This window comes from Chenopodium album, chromosome 13 (genome assembly GCF_948465745.1).
Source record: "Chenopodium album chromosome 13, dcCheAlbu1.1, whole genome shotgun sequence".
NCBI lineage: Eukaryota > Viridiplantae > Streptophyta > Magnoliopsida > Caryophyllales > Amaranthaceae > Chenopodium > Chenopodium album.
In genome coordinates, this window is record NC_137846.1 from 55,159,938 (window position 1) to 55,177,629 (window position 17,692).

General features: G+C 35.0%; 1 protein-coding gene and 1 long non-coding RNA gene across 3 annotated transcripts; one reads left to right on the plus strand and one right to left on the minus strand.

Annotated features, from left to right (window-relative positions):
* Positions 1–698: 698 nt before the first annotated feature.
* Positions 699–7,100, plus strand: LOC145575028 (serine/threonine-protein kinase D6PKL1-like). Of its 2 annotated transcripts, none has more exons than XM_081632951.1 (3): positions 699–1,062; positions 1,845–2,949; positions 5,972–7,100. In XM_081632951.1, exons 2-3 carry the CDS (start codon positions 1,991–1,993, stop codon positions 6,852–6,854), a joined length of 1,842 nt encoding a protein of 613 aa, XP_081489077.1. In that variant the 5' UTR covers positions 699–1,062; positions 1,845–1,990; the 3' UTR covers positions 6,855–7,100. The 2 variants fall into 2 exon arrangements, with proteins under 2 accessions (XP_081489077.1, XP_081489078.1); XM_081632952.1 differs by lacking the exon at positions 699–1,062 and adding an exon at positions 1,190–1,489.
* Positions 7,101–11,286: 4,186 nt separating this feature from the next.
* Positions 11,287–14,411, minus strand: LOC145577000 (uncharacterized). The gene is made up of 5 exons (XR_014098589.1): positions 14,285–14,411; positions 14,008–14,097; positions 12,932–12,991; positions 12,392–12,495; positions 11,287–11,771 (listed from the first exon to the last, which is right to left on the minus strand). It is a non-coding gene; the product is annotated as an uncharacterized LOC145577000 (long non-coding RNA).
* Positions 14,412–17,692: the final 3,281 nt, after the last annotated feature.

A 17,692-nucleotide genomic window follows, 5' to 3' on the forward strand; every position in this document is an offset into this window, starting at 1 on the left:
CTATCAATGACAATTGACAAGATATAAAATTGATGTTAGTTAGAACTATATTTTTATGAAAACCATGTAAATGAGAGGCCTTCATGTTGATTTTGTCTTGTGAGGTCATATCGTTTTATTCAACAATATTTGACACAATTTAATCAAATTAATTTTTACGCTTAAAATAAATCTAAGACACTTTCACGAATAAGTTAATTATATACTTGTATTGAAGAGTTGATGTGCCTATTATTTCTGGAATGATTTAAGTTTATTATAAAGGATTCAAATAGTTATTTAACGCCGTGTAAATGTTAGATAGTGCGACATGACTCATTGATTGTGAATAATAAAATAATATTGGCGCAATTTTCTATGATTATTATTTACAGAAATGTCATTTGATTTACATAATAAGTTAATCAAAATGATAAATTGGGGGAACCTCCACTAGGTAAGTATATTCAATGAGTTATGTCATATTAGGTGTGTTTTTCGCAAAATTATTATTAGGTACTCAGTACTCTATAGTAAAGAAAATTATGTTTTGTCAAATATATTCAATATTTCAATTATAACTTCAAGTACTCGTATGAGATTATACAACATACTAATACATACTTGTATTTATAATTACGGAGTACTTATAATATAGTTTGTATTTATGCTAAGTCGGAGAATCGCCCGAACTCAAATACCAATTTTGGTACTTGTAGAATTGTAGTAAAAAGGATGGAAACCAAACACTGCCTAAAAAGCATGAGAGACAGGTTGGAGGTCTTAGAGGCCCACATGTTGATTCAGACCCTTAAGTTTGGGACAAAATACATTGAAAATTATTGATACAAAAAACCTTTTTTTTTTTTTCTTTTTTTTTCTTTTTCCTCTTCACTTTACCTTTGACCCTCTCATCTCTTAGAGTTAGAGTTGATGGTTGCCCACAAACACCAAACTCTCTCCCAACAACAATCAACAACACCCTTTCCTCCTCTTCACATTCTCTTTTTATCTTTCTCTACAATTTTATCAATCACCTTTTTCTGCACCCAAAACCCAAAAGTTTTGATCTTTGCAATACTGGTAAGTTTTTTAGTATCTGGGTTTTTTGGGGTTTTTTTTTTTTTTTTTTTTTTTTTAATTGTCATTGGTTTTTTGGGTTTTTATTTTTTATTTTTTGGGGGTGTTGTTAGGTCTTGGATCCAATTTTACAATAAAGTTTTTGATCAATTTTAGTGGGTCTATTGTGATTGATGGGATCTATACATGCTTTTTGATTGACCCTTTTGTTTGCTTATGATTTTGATTACTCTCTTTACTTTTATATATTTTTTCTTTTTTAATTTCTCAATCAATTTGCTCTTATCTGCTTGTTAATTGTCCTTTTATGATCACTTTGAGCCATTACTTGGCCCGGCATTTATACTGACTGATCAATTTGTCTTGCTCTTGGACAATTGCTAATGTACCTTTCTTTTGGGGGGAATGAACTCGTTTTTTGGTTGTTGAGGTAACTGTGTTTGCAATTATTGTGTTATTTTTCGGGTTTGGGTTCGGTTTCGTTTTGATTGTTTTTTGTTATTTGGGCGTTGAGATTTTTTGATCTTGCTCTAGTATGCATTGAAAGAATGAAGGGTGCTTTTAGATTGTAAGAAACTGTGGGAAAACAAGATTTTGAAGGATGATCTTCAATTTTATAGTATATTGGCAGATTACTAGCATATGTTCATTATTCAATACATGTTAATTCATGGGTTTTTAGAGGGGATAATTGTGAAATAAGTAGCTTGTTGATCCATATACTGAAGGTATTTTGTAGATTACTTATATGGTTGTGCTGAAACATTTTGGTTGACTTGTTTCAGACACAAGCCTTGATATTTATGGAGCTAGAAGTGGGAGATTATGGAACTGCAGTTGGTGGGCTTGATGGATTGAAATGATTGGCTTAGTGATGGGTATGCAGAATTGTTTCCATTTATCTTGTCTGTATAAGTGTATATTTATCTAAATGTCGTCAAAACCGAGTGCGAGAACTTCTCCGGATAGGCTGAGGAAAGCCTCTGGTTCTCAGTCTCTTGAAGGGAATACTCGTACGCCTTCACCTACGCCACCAACGAATAAGTCTAGTAGAACAGAACCATTTACTCCAAATAGGATACCTCCATCTATGCAAAATTTTTCATCAAAGCAAGTTGTGAGTGATACTGTGGCTGAGAAGAAGTTGTTACATGCTAATCAAAAGGAGTCTAGCAATGGTTTAGCTGATAAATTTGGTCCTAGTTTGTCTTTGGCTGATGACAAGCTAGTTCCACCTGGGGCATCTGCTCAAAGTAACGGGACTAGAGGATCGGTAGAATTTGGTTCTGAGGATGAGAAGAAAACATCAGAGCAAGGAGTTGGATTATCTTCTGCCAAAGTTAGCGATGGTGCAGGAAGTCTTGCGAAGACAAGTGGTAGCGCAAAGACTAGTGGCCGGGCTGAATTTGTTGAGAGTGGAAAGAGTAGTATGTACAGAGCTAGCACAAGCAGTGATGTGAGTGATGAAAGTACTTGTAGCAGTTTAAGTAGTGTCAACAAACCGCACAAATCACAAGACTTGAGGTGGGAAGCCATCCAGGCTGTCCGTGCAAGAGATGGAGCCTTGGGATTAAACCACTTCAGGCTTCTGAAGAGGTTGGGATGCGGTGATATAGGGAGTGTCTATCTGTCGGAGCTAACTGGTACAAAATGTTACTTTGCAATGAAGGTTATGGACAAGGCATCTCTTGCAAGTCGTAAGAAGTTGCTCAGGGCGCAAACAGAGAGAGAAATCTTGCAGTCCCTGGACCACCCCTTCCTGCCAACTCTTTATACTCACTTTGAGACAGAGAAATTTTCATGCTTAGTCATGGAGTTCTGCCCAGGAGGCGACTTGCACACTCTCCGGCAGAGACAGCCTGGGAAGTATTTTACTGAGCAAGCTGTAAAGTAAGATTTTTAGCCCTTTTGCCTATCTGCTTGTCAGCTTGTCATTTTTTGCATGATGGATTATCTTTCTGAAAATCTCTTGAAGCTTTATTTTAGTTCATGTATGCTGAATGTTAATCCTTTTCAACTTTCATTTGCATCTTCTCTTTACCTGGGAAGATTTTGTGTGTCAGCTGTAGTGTAACTGCTCCTTTTTTATTTTACCAATGACACTGTTCTAAATTTTAATATGCCCTACATGTACTACTTATTTACATGTCTAAGGGCCTAATCAAACACAATCTTTTTGAAGTTAGAAACCTAGATGTGTGCAATTTATGTGTCCAATTGAATCTAGAGTTGTTGCAGCAATGAAGTTAAGTTTATTCATTTAGAGTGACATTTAAAATTATACTTGTAGAAGTTATACCCAAATTTTATAGCATGGAATACGGGTATGGGTTAAGTTATGTTGCCAAGCCTTATAGGCTCAGTCATGGATTTGATTAGCTGCTGTATTTTATGCTTGGTGACTCCTGATTGCTGATATCCTGCGGTGATTGACATTCTTATGAAGTACAAGTATATTAGAATTTTTGACAAGAGCATTCAGATACCTTTTCACTGTAATGGAAGGTGAAGGTGTATTTGAGTATTTCAAAATCACACTGATGAATAAATTAAACCACCTAGAACTCGCTAATCTTTTTCCAAGTGTACCTTCTATGGTTGTGTTTGACTTTCATGTACAAAAATTGTGGCATTTTTTTTTTCTCAATACCATGTCCTCATACTTAATGAACAAATGCTGTCAAAATTAGAGTATTTACCTTTGATAATTATTTATTTTCTTAAAAATATAAAAACGTGTTCTTGTATATGAATATTATGAAATTAAAGTCTTTTAGTATTCACTTTGAAGAACATACAATCTTCAGATAGTGCTGCATCTTATGACAAAATGCAAGGATGTTCGGGGTTTATGGTTCAATGCAAAACTACTATAGTTTGCTTCCTTATATATAGTCTAGGTAGTTTGCACTAGATTGTTTCATTAGATCTAAAAGACCCAATCTATTCTGTATTGGTGCTAGTCAAGCAGTTGATGGTGTAATGTATGCTTTTACATATCAAGATAGAGAAATCCAGGTAACCTATATGTATGTCTAGGATAGGCTACTAAGGGGGTGTTTGGGGCTTTTGGAATGGGGTGGAATGGTGTTATATCCATTACAATGTTTGGTTGGAAATTTTATGCTATGGAACCTCATACAATTAGTATCTAACTCTACTCCAACCTCATACAATCTCATACCCACTTCACCCCCTAAATTCTGAATCCATTCCATCGTAGACACAATCTTTAACTAAATTCAAATTTATTCCAAGCTAAACCAATCAATTTAACATAGTTTGGGGTTCTCAATCCAGACCACCATAGTACGGGTTCTCAATCCACTCCATTTGATTTTGTTGAACCAAACAACTCCTATGGTCAACTTTTGGAAAAAAATAATGAGAAGAGTAATGGCGGGGAAGAGGTGAATTCATTGATGTAGTGGTTCTTAAGAACTTATCATTTCTTGTTCTTACTCTGGAATGATGCTTGGACTTGTTGTTGTATATTGTGTTGGTTCTATGGGATATAGATTCCGTATCTGCAATGAGGAAAAAGGTGCATCTCCTGATGCTAGAACAAATATATGTTTGCTGAATGGCATTTATGCAAGTGAAACTGACAATTCTAGGCATTGGAAGAACAAGAACCACTTTTATTTTTCAGAAACACTGGTCCAACCTTTTTGTTAATTGAGATATGCTAATGATCTAGCTCTTCAGAAATCAATAGAGATAGGTATAGGTGATTGTTGAATATTTTGCTCTTGATGAACTTCTTGTCCCGTATTCTGCATAACCAGGGTATTACTGGTTTGTGGATTTGATGGTTTTTATGACCTATCTTTGGCCCATAAGCTTTGCACTTCAACCCTATCTTTTCTGAGCTTGAGCAGAGCTAGCTGCATAGCTCAGATCCTGTGAGGTGTGTGGGCACCTTATGTAAGCTGGGTCCCCTTAGTCTAATATAAATATTCTTGGTTTGATTTGCTTGATCCGAGTAGAATAAGTATCAGCAAATTTCATCACACACGAGGTTTGCCTGCATTTGGTCAAGTGCTGTGCTATGTTAAGTCCTCACAAATAAAACGTGAACTAGGTTCCTTATTTAGAACTAGTTTCTTGATCTTAGGTGGAAATAGAGGCAATATGCTTGTTAGTCACTCATACAAACATTGCTAAGGTTAAAGATGCTTTAACCAGCCTGAGCTGGAGAAGCGCTTAGGGTCATTACAGAAGTAATTTGGTTTAGTTTGCTCAATTAGGCTAAATCATGCATCTATGTCGGATTTCTGATGTGATGACGATGACGAAAATTGATGATATATATTTCTTGTTTGAATATACTAACTTCACATGAATTGTTAGACACGAAAAAATTTAATGGTATGATAACATTACGATTTCCTGAATATCGAAGTACCAAAGCGGTAATATAAAAATGGTTCCTAGTGAACAAAAAAGTTTGGGTATCCCCATAATTTTTTAGATGTTATATTTGCACATGCTTTACTACTTGAAGGTAGGGATCTATGACACACCATTTAGCCTGTGTTTTGTATACAATGTCAATTGCATTTGCAGCTCACAAACGTGCTTAGTCAGAATGTTGATGGTTCATGAAACATTTTCTCTTGTAGTTTGCTGTCGAAATCTGATAGTGTAAACATTCCAGGCATCAATTCTCATAAATTTTTTGTTACATCTTTAACTGTTTCTAATCACCATGTTTATAATGAAAATGGGTGAAGTTATGTTTTAACTATAATCCTACCTTGTAATTTAGTCCTAATTTACGACATTATGAGTGTCTGCTGAGAATTGAGTATATGTTTGAAAGTGAAATTATATCAAGATTTCTAATTGAACTCCTGACCATTGATTTAACCTATATGCTTATTCTCTACATTATCATGTTGACTTACAGGTTTTATGTAGCAGAAGTCCTCCTAGCTATGGAATACCTTCATATGCTTGGGATTATTTACCGTGACCTCAAACCGGAAAACGTTCTGGTGAGGGAAGATGGTCATATTATGCTCTCTGACTTTGATCTTTCACTTCGGTGTGCTGTCAGCCCCACACTTGTCAAGTCAGCAGCCGTTGAGAACGAAGGCTTAAAGAAGAGCTCTGGTTATTGTGTACAGCCTGCCTGCATTGAACCCTCTTGTATTCAGCCATCATGCGTTGCCCCCACAACGTGTTTTACTCCCAGACTCTTTTCAAGCAAATCCAAAAAAGAGAAGAAATCTAAAACAAAAAACGAAGTAGGCAACCAAGTTAGCCCACTACCTGAGCTCATTGCAGAACCCACAAGTGCCCGATCAATGTCGTTTGTCGGGACCCATGAGTACCTGGCTCCGGAAATCATCAAAGGCGAGGGACATGGTAGCGCGGTTGATTGGTGGACTTTCGGGATATTTTTGTATGAACTCTTGTTTGGAAAGACACCATTTAAGGGATCAGGCAATCGAGCAACCCTCTTCAACGTCGTTGGGCAGCCTTTGCGGTTCCCAGAGTCACCCGCTGTCAGTTTTCAGGCAAGGGATCTGATCAGAGGCTTGTTAGTGAAGGAACCGCAGCATAGGTTGGCCTACAAACGAGGAGCAACAGAGATTAAGCAACATCCCTTCTTTGAAGGTGTAAATTGGGCTTTGATCCGGTGTGCCAGCCCTCCAGAAATACCAAGGCCAGTGGAGTTTGAGCGAATTCGTGTTCCTCCTGCGTCATCAAGCGAGAAAGCTGCTATGGCTGTTGGTATGCCGGACCAGAAAGGGTCCGATAATTATTTGGAATTTGATTTCTTTTAAATTATTTAGCCCATTGCTGTTTGACGTTAAAAATTGAGAGAAGATGTAGAGTTGGCAGAAAACACTACAGGTATGATGTCTACAGATTATGAACTTTAGGTATCTTTTTTCTTTTTTTCATGTGGTTTATATATTGATCATATGTTTGTTTGACATTGACATTGACATTGAAGGGTTGCATAATTAGAGTGGCAGAAGTTCAATGTATTTTCAGTGAAAGTGAAGTGCTCAAATTTCTTTCTTTTTCGTGCTATAATTGTATAATCCCTTACTCCCTCCCCCGCCGCCCCCTCCTATTTTGAACAAACTTGCTGCATTTAGTTGTTCGAGCATTATATTAGATATGGATTCCAGTTCTTTTCATATGAAATTATGTTGTTCTATTATCAACTGTCTTCCATGTTTCGTCGTCTGAATACATCTGCTGGGTAATTTTTGGTTGGTTGCCTTTTGAAAGGCGTAATGTCTTAGTTTAGTTGGTTTCCTTATGAATGGTGTGATGTATACCTTAATATACCTCAAGTTAGTCAATTTCGCATGGTATAATATGAATTTGTATAATTTTTGCAAGGAAGTTATCATTATACAAAGTACTTTTTATGGTTATGCTTATTGCTTACCTCTTGGGTCAAACGTGTTTTCTATGAGTTTTCATTACCATTGTACCGTTCTCTGGTATTTGATTTTGGCTTCAGACTTTTTATGCGATTATGCACACAAACTCGAACAATAACATTTTATTTATTTTCGTTTACTTACTTTGTTATCTGTTTTTATGTCATATTTGGATCTTTAGAGACCTATTGCAAATTCAACCACCCAAAATGCCTCTTGGGGTTTCGTGAGGTTTTGGTAAGCACCTTGATCTCTTTTCTTCTGGGCTCAAAATAGTCGAAAATTATCCAAAATTGAAGGTTATAGTGCGTGAAATTGGACAATTTTCACATGTTTTGAAATTGAGTGTCGAATATGTTTTGGATGGTAAAGTATGCATCACGACATCAGATAATATTGCTTGGAATAATATATATATATATGGCCACTGAAAGACAAAATGGACGGTTTCAACTACCCAAATGACTTCCTAGGGTATTGTGAGGTCTATGGGAATAATGCCGTCCTCTTTCCATTCCAAGATCAAATAAGTCGAAATTAGTCCAAAAATGAAGGTTATAATCCACAATATTTTTAGAGGTTTTCGGAACTATTGTCGAAGACTTTCAAATGGTAAGGGTCACTATCCAAAATCATATAATGATGTTTGGAACTATATAATTATATATGACCACCAATTGATCATGGAAGTCCGTGCTTGGCTAGAGTTAATGAAGGGACCTGAGTCGTGTTTGTAAACGGCTAAAAATTAAAAGTTCTTATAGATAGAATGGATAATTCCAACCACTGCACCTAAATGGCCTCTTAGGTTTTCGTAGGGTTCATGGAAAACATATCAACCTTATTCTTTTCTTGATTGAAAAAGTAAAAATGTTTGAAAAGTTAAAAATTGTCAAAATTGTTGTAAAAGCTTAAATTGACTGTTTAAATGCAAAATGAGCAGTTCAAGCCATCTATATGACCTCTTGGGATGTTGTGGGGTATGAGAAGAACCTTAACCTATTTCCTTTCTAGGTCAAAAAAAATAGAAAATTGTACAATTTTAAAGGCTTTTTCATGAAATTTTTTTTCCAACTTAAAGTTGATGCGTGGGGCATCGATCACCCCGGGTCATATAAGTCCGTTTAAATCTATAAGTGGCTTAATAATAGTTTCCACACACCTTTTAATAATGACAATGGTTCAATTCTCGTTACCAATCTTATATCCCAAATCATAAAGGGGTGAAAATTACCTCATTTAATGACGGTGTACTAGATAAGTCATTGAAGATGTACATCATAAAATAATTACTCCATAGAAAAAAAAATGAATGTAGACTCCCTATAAATCGAGAGGATTAGGCAACAATTTAACATCACTAATCAATTGTCACAAACGGACAACTTAGGTCAATAATATAGTCCAAATTCCACAGTCAAATTAATTTTTAAGTCGCCTATTTCATCATATTTTGGCCAACGAGTTTTGTGATGACTTAGCTTAGACTAGACCTGGCAATCCTGACCCAAACCCGATGATCCGACCCATAACTCAAAATTGACCCAAAAACATTGATCTGAAAATGACCCGAAACCCGACCCGACCCATACCCAACCCGAAATGGAGTTGACCCGTTCCTGACCCGACACCTGAACTGACCCGACCCGAAATTGACCCGAACAAACCCGATACCCGAAATTGACCCGAACAAACCCGATACCCGAAATGTCCTGAACTAAAATTACCTTATAATTGAACTTAAAATGTCTTGTACCAAAAATAACTCAAATTGTTCTTCTTTAATCGTAGATAAGTTCATGAACTAAATTGGTAGTGTTTGTTATAACAATAACAAAATATATACTGCGTATAAAATTATTGATTTGAGCGTGATTCACAAATAAAATAATCCGAAGATGACCCGACCAGATTTTGACCTGACCCGAATATGACCCGAACATACTTGACCCGACCGGAACATACTCGACCCAAAATTGTCCCGACCCGAACTGGACCCAATTCCTGACCCGAAGTTGACCCGAAACCCGAATCGACTCGACCCAACCCATACCCGACCCGAATGTTAGCTGACCCGAAATGACCCGATCCGAAAGTGACCCGACCTAGACCCAACCCGAATGACCCATTTGCCAGGTCTAGCTTAGACTAGCCAAGTTGGCAATTCCCATTTGATTACAGAGTGTAACTGAACAAATCAAGTGTATAAAATTTTTTAACACAAAACGAAGAAACATATACTACCTCCGTTTCGCATTACCTGCAACAATTTCCATTTATGGAAGCTTCACATTATGTGCAACAAAAACCAAACTTTCCTAATATAACAATTTTTTTGTATGATTTTACATTTATACCCTTACTAAATTTTACTTAACTTCAATAAACAATATATTAACCTCATAATCCAAATTAATTTATCCATAATTAAAATCCTAACCCAGATTCTCTCTCCTCCCTCACAACCACATCCACCACCAACATCACCAATTTTTTCTTTCTCCTCCCTCTCAACCACCACCAGGCAACCCTATTCACTATTCTCTTTCTTCTCACACAACTACTGCACCACCACCACCGCTCAGATCAACTTGCCCACCTACTCGCCAATTCGCCGCCGCCGCCGCCGCCCCTCTTTGTTGCTTTTCAAAGTCGCCGTAGTCTGCTCTTTTCCTCTTTTCAAAATTCGCCGGATCTCGAAATTGGATGGGTTTTTTGAACCAATATGGGGTGAGATTTTGGATCTTGTTGGTTGTAAGGTGGGGTTTTAGATCTTTATGGTGTTGAGGTGGGATTTCGATTTTTTTCCTGGGTGGTGGTTCGTTGGGGTTTTAGATCTAAATTAGAGGTGTTTTGTTGGGGTTTCGGTTTGTTGAAGGTGGTAAGGTGGTTGTTTCAGTTCGTTGGATGGGTTCGTTGGTGGACGGCTAGTCGGTGATGGTCGTGTGAGTTAGTTGGGGTTTCGATTTTTTGGAGGTGGTAAGGTGGTCAGCTGGTTGTGCGAGTTGGTTGGGTGGGTTTGGATAACATTAGAGGAAGGAAAAAAAGGAGAGGGAGGAGAAGAAGGAGAGGGAGGAGAAGAGGAGGGGAGGGAAAGGAAGGGGAGAAAAGAATGGTGAGTTTTCCTTCTAAATCTCTCCATTGTTGGAGGGATCATTTTCCTACAATTTAATCCCTTCATTTCTCTCCCCTCCAATTCCCTTACACTAGTACAAAACTAACCTCAAGTAACACCCAAAATGTGTTATATGAAGTGGTAAAAGTGTTATTATAGACAATAGGTAACTTTTTATTGGGTGATACTTCCGCCCATGTTACCTAAGGTTTTATGTAACACTTTGGGTAATGTATGGTAACACTTTCAAAAGTGTTACTATGAACCCTCTTATATAACACGTTTTATATTATTAATATTATTTTTAAAGTGTTACTTTTTATTTCTTATGCAACACTTACTTATATTTAGTAAAAATTTTCAATCATATAGAATCACTTTATCTGACATTATGTATCACATTTCGAATTAATGTAACACTTTTTTGATTATTATGTAACATTTTTCAATCGTTTTTTGACATGTAGTAGCACTTTAATCGACTTATGTATCACTTTTTACACTAATGTAACACCTTATTAATTAATAAGTAACATTATTATTAGTATTATTATTATTATTATTATTATAAAATATATAAATTATATACAATATGTATAACAACTATGAACGAGAAATTAACATATATATAGAGTGAGAGAGACTACAACAATTTGGATTGAAATAATTTCGTAATTCTTAAAAAAATCCATAAACACCAATTTTAATGTTGGCCAAACAATATAATAATCGAAACACAAAGAAAATCAACTTTGATCTCTAGCTTGGAAAATTGAGGAAATAAGAAAAACTTCCAAACTAAAAAAAAAAACAATAACATTAATATAACATCATATAGCAGCAGCTAGCTAGCAGGTAACAACAGTAGCAGAAGCTACTTGCATTAGTAACAGAAGCTACCAGTAGCATGTATGTAGCAGCAAATAGCAGTATCAGACAGCAGTGGCAACAACCAGCAGTGGTAGCATCCAGCAGTACCAGACAGCAGTGGCAGCAATCAGCAGTAGCAGACAACAGTGGAAGCAACTAGCAGTAGCAGAAGTCGGCAACAGACAGCAGTGGCAGCCAAAAAAACAGCAGTGACAGCAAAAATCAGTAGCAAAACAGCAATAGCAACAACAAAACAGCAGTAGCAGCGGTAAAGCAGCAACAAACTTTCTCATAATTTGCCATCTAGATCTTGCTTCCTACAAAAAAGAACACACTAGTTTGAAGAAGCTCTTAAGTACCCTAGGCAGTGTAACTTAAATCACTAACTGGTGTGAGTGCTGAGTGGTGTTACATTTGAAGTCCAACTAATCAAGAAAGACTAAGAAAGCATAACTAGTAAAAACAAAATATTATTAAATTATTAGTAGTCTGATACAAAGAAGCTCTTTAAGTACTTTTAATATCTTTTTCTTGTTCTGTTGCATTGTTTTTAAGCCTTACACTGGACAGGTCCTACTAGTGAACAAAAGCAAGGATTCATGTCATCAAATGAAGCTTTATGCTGTGGAATCTTTACATTTTGATGTTCAGACTCAGTAAAAGCACCAACAATACCAGTGTTCTAATTTACATAAAACAAGTACGAACTAGACTTAAATTTCTTAAAGCTATGTGAGATTCATACCTGAATACTAGAGTGTTCAGACCTGTTTGCATCTTAATGGATTACCTAATTGTCACAATGCAACATAGATGATCATTATTCTTCTATAATTTTCTTTGGGTCCTTCATATCTTGATTTTCATCTAAATTATTCAAATGTAATGATCCAGTCAAAACAAAAGAAATCTTACACACTGGATACATCAGACCTACCAAGTAGAACCTACACACGAAAAAATCCAAGACATGAGGCAATCAACTGGTGTAGCCTGCAGCTAACATGAACAAAAAAAGTTCATAGCTCTTGAAATTAGGTACTGCACATCAATAATAAAAGAGTAAGCTTGAATGGTTTATTAATTACAAGTGTAGTCACCAAGGAGTGTAATACAAAGTCAACATGCAAAATATAGGTTAGCATGATTAATCACCATGCGAATAACTAACCAAAGAATAAATAATAAATTAAGGTCTTGTAATTCATTACCCCAAGATTTTGGCTATTCTCTTTGATTAATTATAAGAAGAATATAAATGAGTGAATGGTGGGAGAGGAATTACCTTGGTTTAATTGCATTAGTTAGTGATCCCCCAAAACAACAATAATCAAATTTCGGATGTCGGAAAAAACGTAAAGCAACTCAAATTAAAGACTATAAATTTAACAAGGAGTAATTATAATTAGCTCTTACTTGGATGACATGAACATGAGTTAATTAAAATAAGAAAATGCACAAATTTGGTACTAATTACCTTGGCCACTAGCGATCAATTGATCTACAATGAGCAACAACAGGGAAAGACTTGATAAACCTAAATCAAAATACATCCCAAATTAGCTCATCAAGTTAAATAGTGAATGTAATGGCTGATCAATTCAGTATATAATTTAAACATTCCGGAGTCTAAAAAAACCCCACAGTAGAGATGGTGCCAAGTTATAAGAAACAAAGTATAGATTCTAAATAATACAAAGTACTGAATATTGTCATGACTTGGTTTGTAGTAAAGTAAGGAAATGTAGGAAAAAGAATATGAGTTTGCAAGTAGCTCTCAATCTAAATACTACACCTAGAGTAGTTTCTTATCATCCTAGTTAGAGAACGAGATTTAAAGTCTCGAAATTGCATTTCTAATTAAACCCATTAGCAAAATTAAAATAAGAGCAAAAAGTTAATAAAATCAAATTACAAATGGAATAATTTTAGCTCTTTAGTTAGCTAATTAAAAAAACCAAGGATGATGCATAGGTTAGCTGCTAATTACACAATGACATTCATATAGATAATAACCAAACACTTGAAATCCCACAATAGACACAGACACAAACACTAACACAAATTTGAACTATAAAGACATTGGCACAAACAAGTTTCAAGAGGTCTAGAAGTACATTTTCTCACCTTTTAGCAATAAGAAATTCAGAAACAAAAGGTTTGACAATAAAAAGGGAATAATTTACAAGAATAATCTATAATCAGAAATTCCAAGTTTCGTGCAACCAATTGTAATATGTGTATGCATTGAAAGAATTACAAAAACTGGTATAATTTTGCTGCCATTCCATCTTACTGTGCATTTTTGTTTAGCTTCCAATGAATTTGAAATGAAATTACCTAAATACACCAAGCATTGAAAGCCCTATTATCATTGCTAAACTCCTCTTCACGAGGAAGACTGCTCCAGCCCCATCCCTCACCTAGCTATGTTCACATGTGATGCGGGCATTTTGGAATTTATGTGTTCATAAATAAACGCATAACACTCTGATAATGTAAATGGAAGCTTAAAAATCATAATTATTTTTATAATATAGATAGAAGACGAACCAGGGCTCACTACTACGCGCACGCTGTCATTGGTGTTGTTGTTATCTAAGGATTGAACAAGAGGTTTGCTAAGCCTGAAATTGCTTATTACTAACACATAATGAAATTTACAATTAGATCAGTTGAAATCATATAGAATAAAATTAAAAAAAAAATGAAAGAAATACTGTAATCGAAAAATATAATGAAACCAAAACCATAGAATTTGGGGCAAAAAAAAATATTCTACTTAACTAATGTTGAACAAAATATATCCGAATTAAAAACTAAATTATACCTCACTAACTGTAGTGATTCAATCTAATTTGAACTGTAAATTTAAGAATTCGTGAGGATGAGCCGATGAGATAGTGCGAGACTGCGAGTGACTGCGTGAGGTTGAGGGTCTTACTTCTAAAGACTGCTTTGTTCTTCAGTTTAAATTGAATCATGACTTCTGAGAAGCGTCTTTTATCATAAGTACTAAATGCAGTATAAAATAACCTAAATGCAGAATTTAAAAAAAAGCACTTAAATATTCTAAAGACTATATTATCCTTTTATATGCCCAAACTGATTTCATTCTCCCTTATTACTAAGAACTAAGAAGTCCACTCCCTCCTCCTATTGTTCAATCTCCATTATCAAAGTTTCATCTTTTGGTATTTTGTTAAATAGAAGATGCAAAATATAACTTTTTTATGGCAGAGGAAATAGAAGGCAAATAATTAATCCTCAAACTCAGTAGGCATGGGATGTTCATGCATCATACTCTGCAAGTTATAAAAAGTAAAGCCTCGGAACATAAATCCGGGAGGTGGTAGAGGGCCCCGGAAATTAACTCCGGGAGGTGGTAGAGGGTCCCGGATCTTATTACGGCGATGAAGGGGCTCGGAAATGATAGCTAGTATTAAGATGAAGCCATGAATGAAGGCTCTGGAAATATTTTACAAACAGGTTGATATGGGTATCAAAAAGGTTTAGTGATACTGATAACATGGCTTCATCTAATAAGATTTAGGATGAAAAATGGTGGAAGACTATGGGCCTACGGAATAAGAGATATGTTTACAATTGAAATGTTAAAGGTAATCAAATAGTTAATGGTGTAGGTTTAAAACAAGAGTAAGCTTGGAAAACTAAAATTTGACCAAACTTAATTTGTACTGCTATGAAAAAAAAAATATTCAAAAGAAATAGATATATACATATAGAAAATGTGTTAGTCAATATTACATGAAAGTGTTACTCTATGAAAAGTGTTACTCTAAAGTGTTACAAATTACAATGTGTTACATACAAGTGTTACCTATCATCTAAATGCTACAAAAGTGTTACTTAAATGTATGTTTGTTTCTTGACTTATAAAGTGTTACCACAAAGTGTTACATTAGGCCAACTTTGTAGTAGTGTTACTTCCTCATTTGTTATCCAAATGAAAGATATCATATCTCTCCATTTCCCTCCCCTTCTTTTCCTTCCATTTCCTTCTATCCAAACACACCGTAAGTGTATAAAATACTGATCAAAGTTTATAAAGTTTGACCCCTTTCTATCCGATTATCTTTGCTTAAATGATTGTGTGTTGTTATTAGGCCTTTACATATAATGCATCATTTTTTGCAATTTTAACACGTGAGAATTCATTGACGCTATTGTCTGCCTTGACCTTCTCGGCCGTCACAAACTCACAAGCCCTACAAACTTCCTTTTGCCCATACTCACAGGCTTGAGTGCATTCTCATATTTTAGACGCCCACGTCCACTTGTATGTGATTCCACCTTACACATGACTACAAGCTCATTCAATCAAGGCTTAGCTTGCCCTCTTATTGATGAGAGATTGTTTTATACATTTGGGTGCATGATGCACCTGTATTGTATGCTCATTTTAATAATTATTGCTCATTTAATCATCAAAGGAGCAAAAAATTACCCTTGGGTGTACCACGCACCCAGGTATATATAATTATTTTCACTTGTTGATAATTAACAAGGGTATGTTTTATGATCCGATATACAAAATACTTAGATCGTGACAATTGATATACGGAGTATTAGTTTGCATTATCATTTAGAATTTTGTTAGATTTTTAAAGTTTGTCATCACTAATATCTAATGTCAAAGATTTATGGATCTCGTCTACATCACTCAATTTCCCTAATAAGTGGGGAGCCAACTTGGACATGTGCCCTCGGTGAGGTGAGCAGGTTAGTTGCTTTGCTAAATTGAATATGGGCAAAGGCAAAGCATTTTGCTAATAATACTCGTATATGCCTCGAAGGCTCGAACTAGAAGCTTTCCACAAGTAGGGAAAGAATACATACTTGTAGTACGTACGTTGAATTATTTGAGCATCTTTTGGGTGAAGGATGGATGACATTGGTGTTTCTTGTCATTATGTGTGGTTTAGTAATACTCGTACCTTTGAATGTGGTTCATAATTAAAGTAATTAGATTAGATAGACAAGGTGGCTAATTAAACTAAAGCCTTTAAATTGTCTCCTTTCTTTAATTTGCCTAACTAATTAAAAGTGTTTGCTTGATTAAGGAAATATTATACTTGTTAATTAGGTTACAATGAACATAATCTAGTTTTTTGTTTGGTCAGAACTTGTGAGAAATGTTTAACTTAAATATACTTGTATATTTATTATTAGGCTACAAGTATTACACTCTATATTTGTTAGTTTGAAAAAAAATCTATAAAATTATTTGCGTTAGCTAAAATAATAGGTAGAATAGTTGATAAAAAATGAATGGAAGTAGTGTTTCTCGTCTTTTATTCAACAATTTAGTCATGTTATTTGTCTTTGGCATATGTTACTCAATTCCCCTACCTACCTCACTAGTTTTTGTGGTCCAATAAACTATGCTTAATTCGGCTTAATTATAAACTCGTTATAAATTAATAATTATTTTAATCAAGCACTGTGAAAGTGACTCGTATCTAATCTTTCCTTTTCAATATATTAACATCTAAATCAAAGTGATGATCGGTATCTAATCATCTCTTTGTAAGAAGAACCACTTCCATTTAATTAGTTGATTAATCTTAACAACGCAATTAATTAAGTGAAGATTAAGATAATACAATATATGAATGTGATAAGAAGAGAATATTAACGAACTATATGGATGACACTGCATGACATATAATGCACATACACAAATACAGTCCGTTAATAGACAAAGGTATAGATGCCCATCTTATTTTACGTCTTTTGGTTGACATTGTTAGGAAGAATATTCATATCTTTTTTCATAACTAAAATTACACTAGCTCTTTATTTAAGCAATGGCCAACATTTAGTACCTATACTTTTTTTTTTTTTTTTTGTTTTTTGGGGGGAATTGGGAGTGGGGGATCGGAAGAACGAGGATAAATACCCTTTATTACAATATACCTTAGCAACAACGACACAATTACATAATATATATATATATATATGTGTGTGTGTGTGTTTGTGTGTGTGAAAGAAGAGATTGTAATATGTAAGGATCTAGCTATATATAAGGACAACGGATATTGAGTAAATATCTTGTTGATTAAGTTCTCGTTCTCTCGTTTGCATTAAATATATACGTGTTAAAAGGTTAAATTTTAATGTTTAGTTACTCTTGATACTTGTTGATGTAAAATGATAAATATACAAAACGACTATATACATGTTGATGATCAATGATATTTTTTTAAAAAGAAAC

Bases quoted from the DNA above. Each gene is read 5' to 3' on its own strand.
- LOC145575028 (XM_081632951.1), top strand. From the start codon at position 1,991: ATGTCGTCAAAACCGAGTGCGAGAACTTCTCCGGATAGGCTGAGGAAA. The intron at 2,950-5,971 runs GTAAGATTTTTA...GTTGACTTACAG, and splicing joins TTTACTGAGCAAGCTGTAAA to GTTTTATGTAGCAGAAGTCC.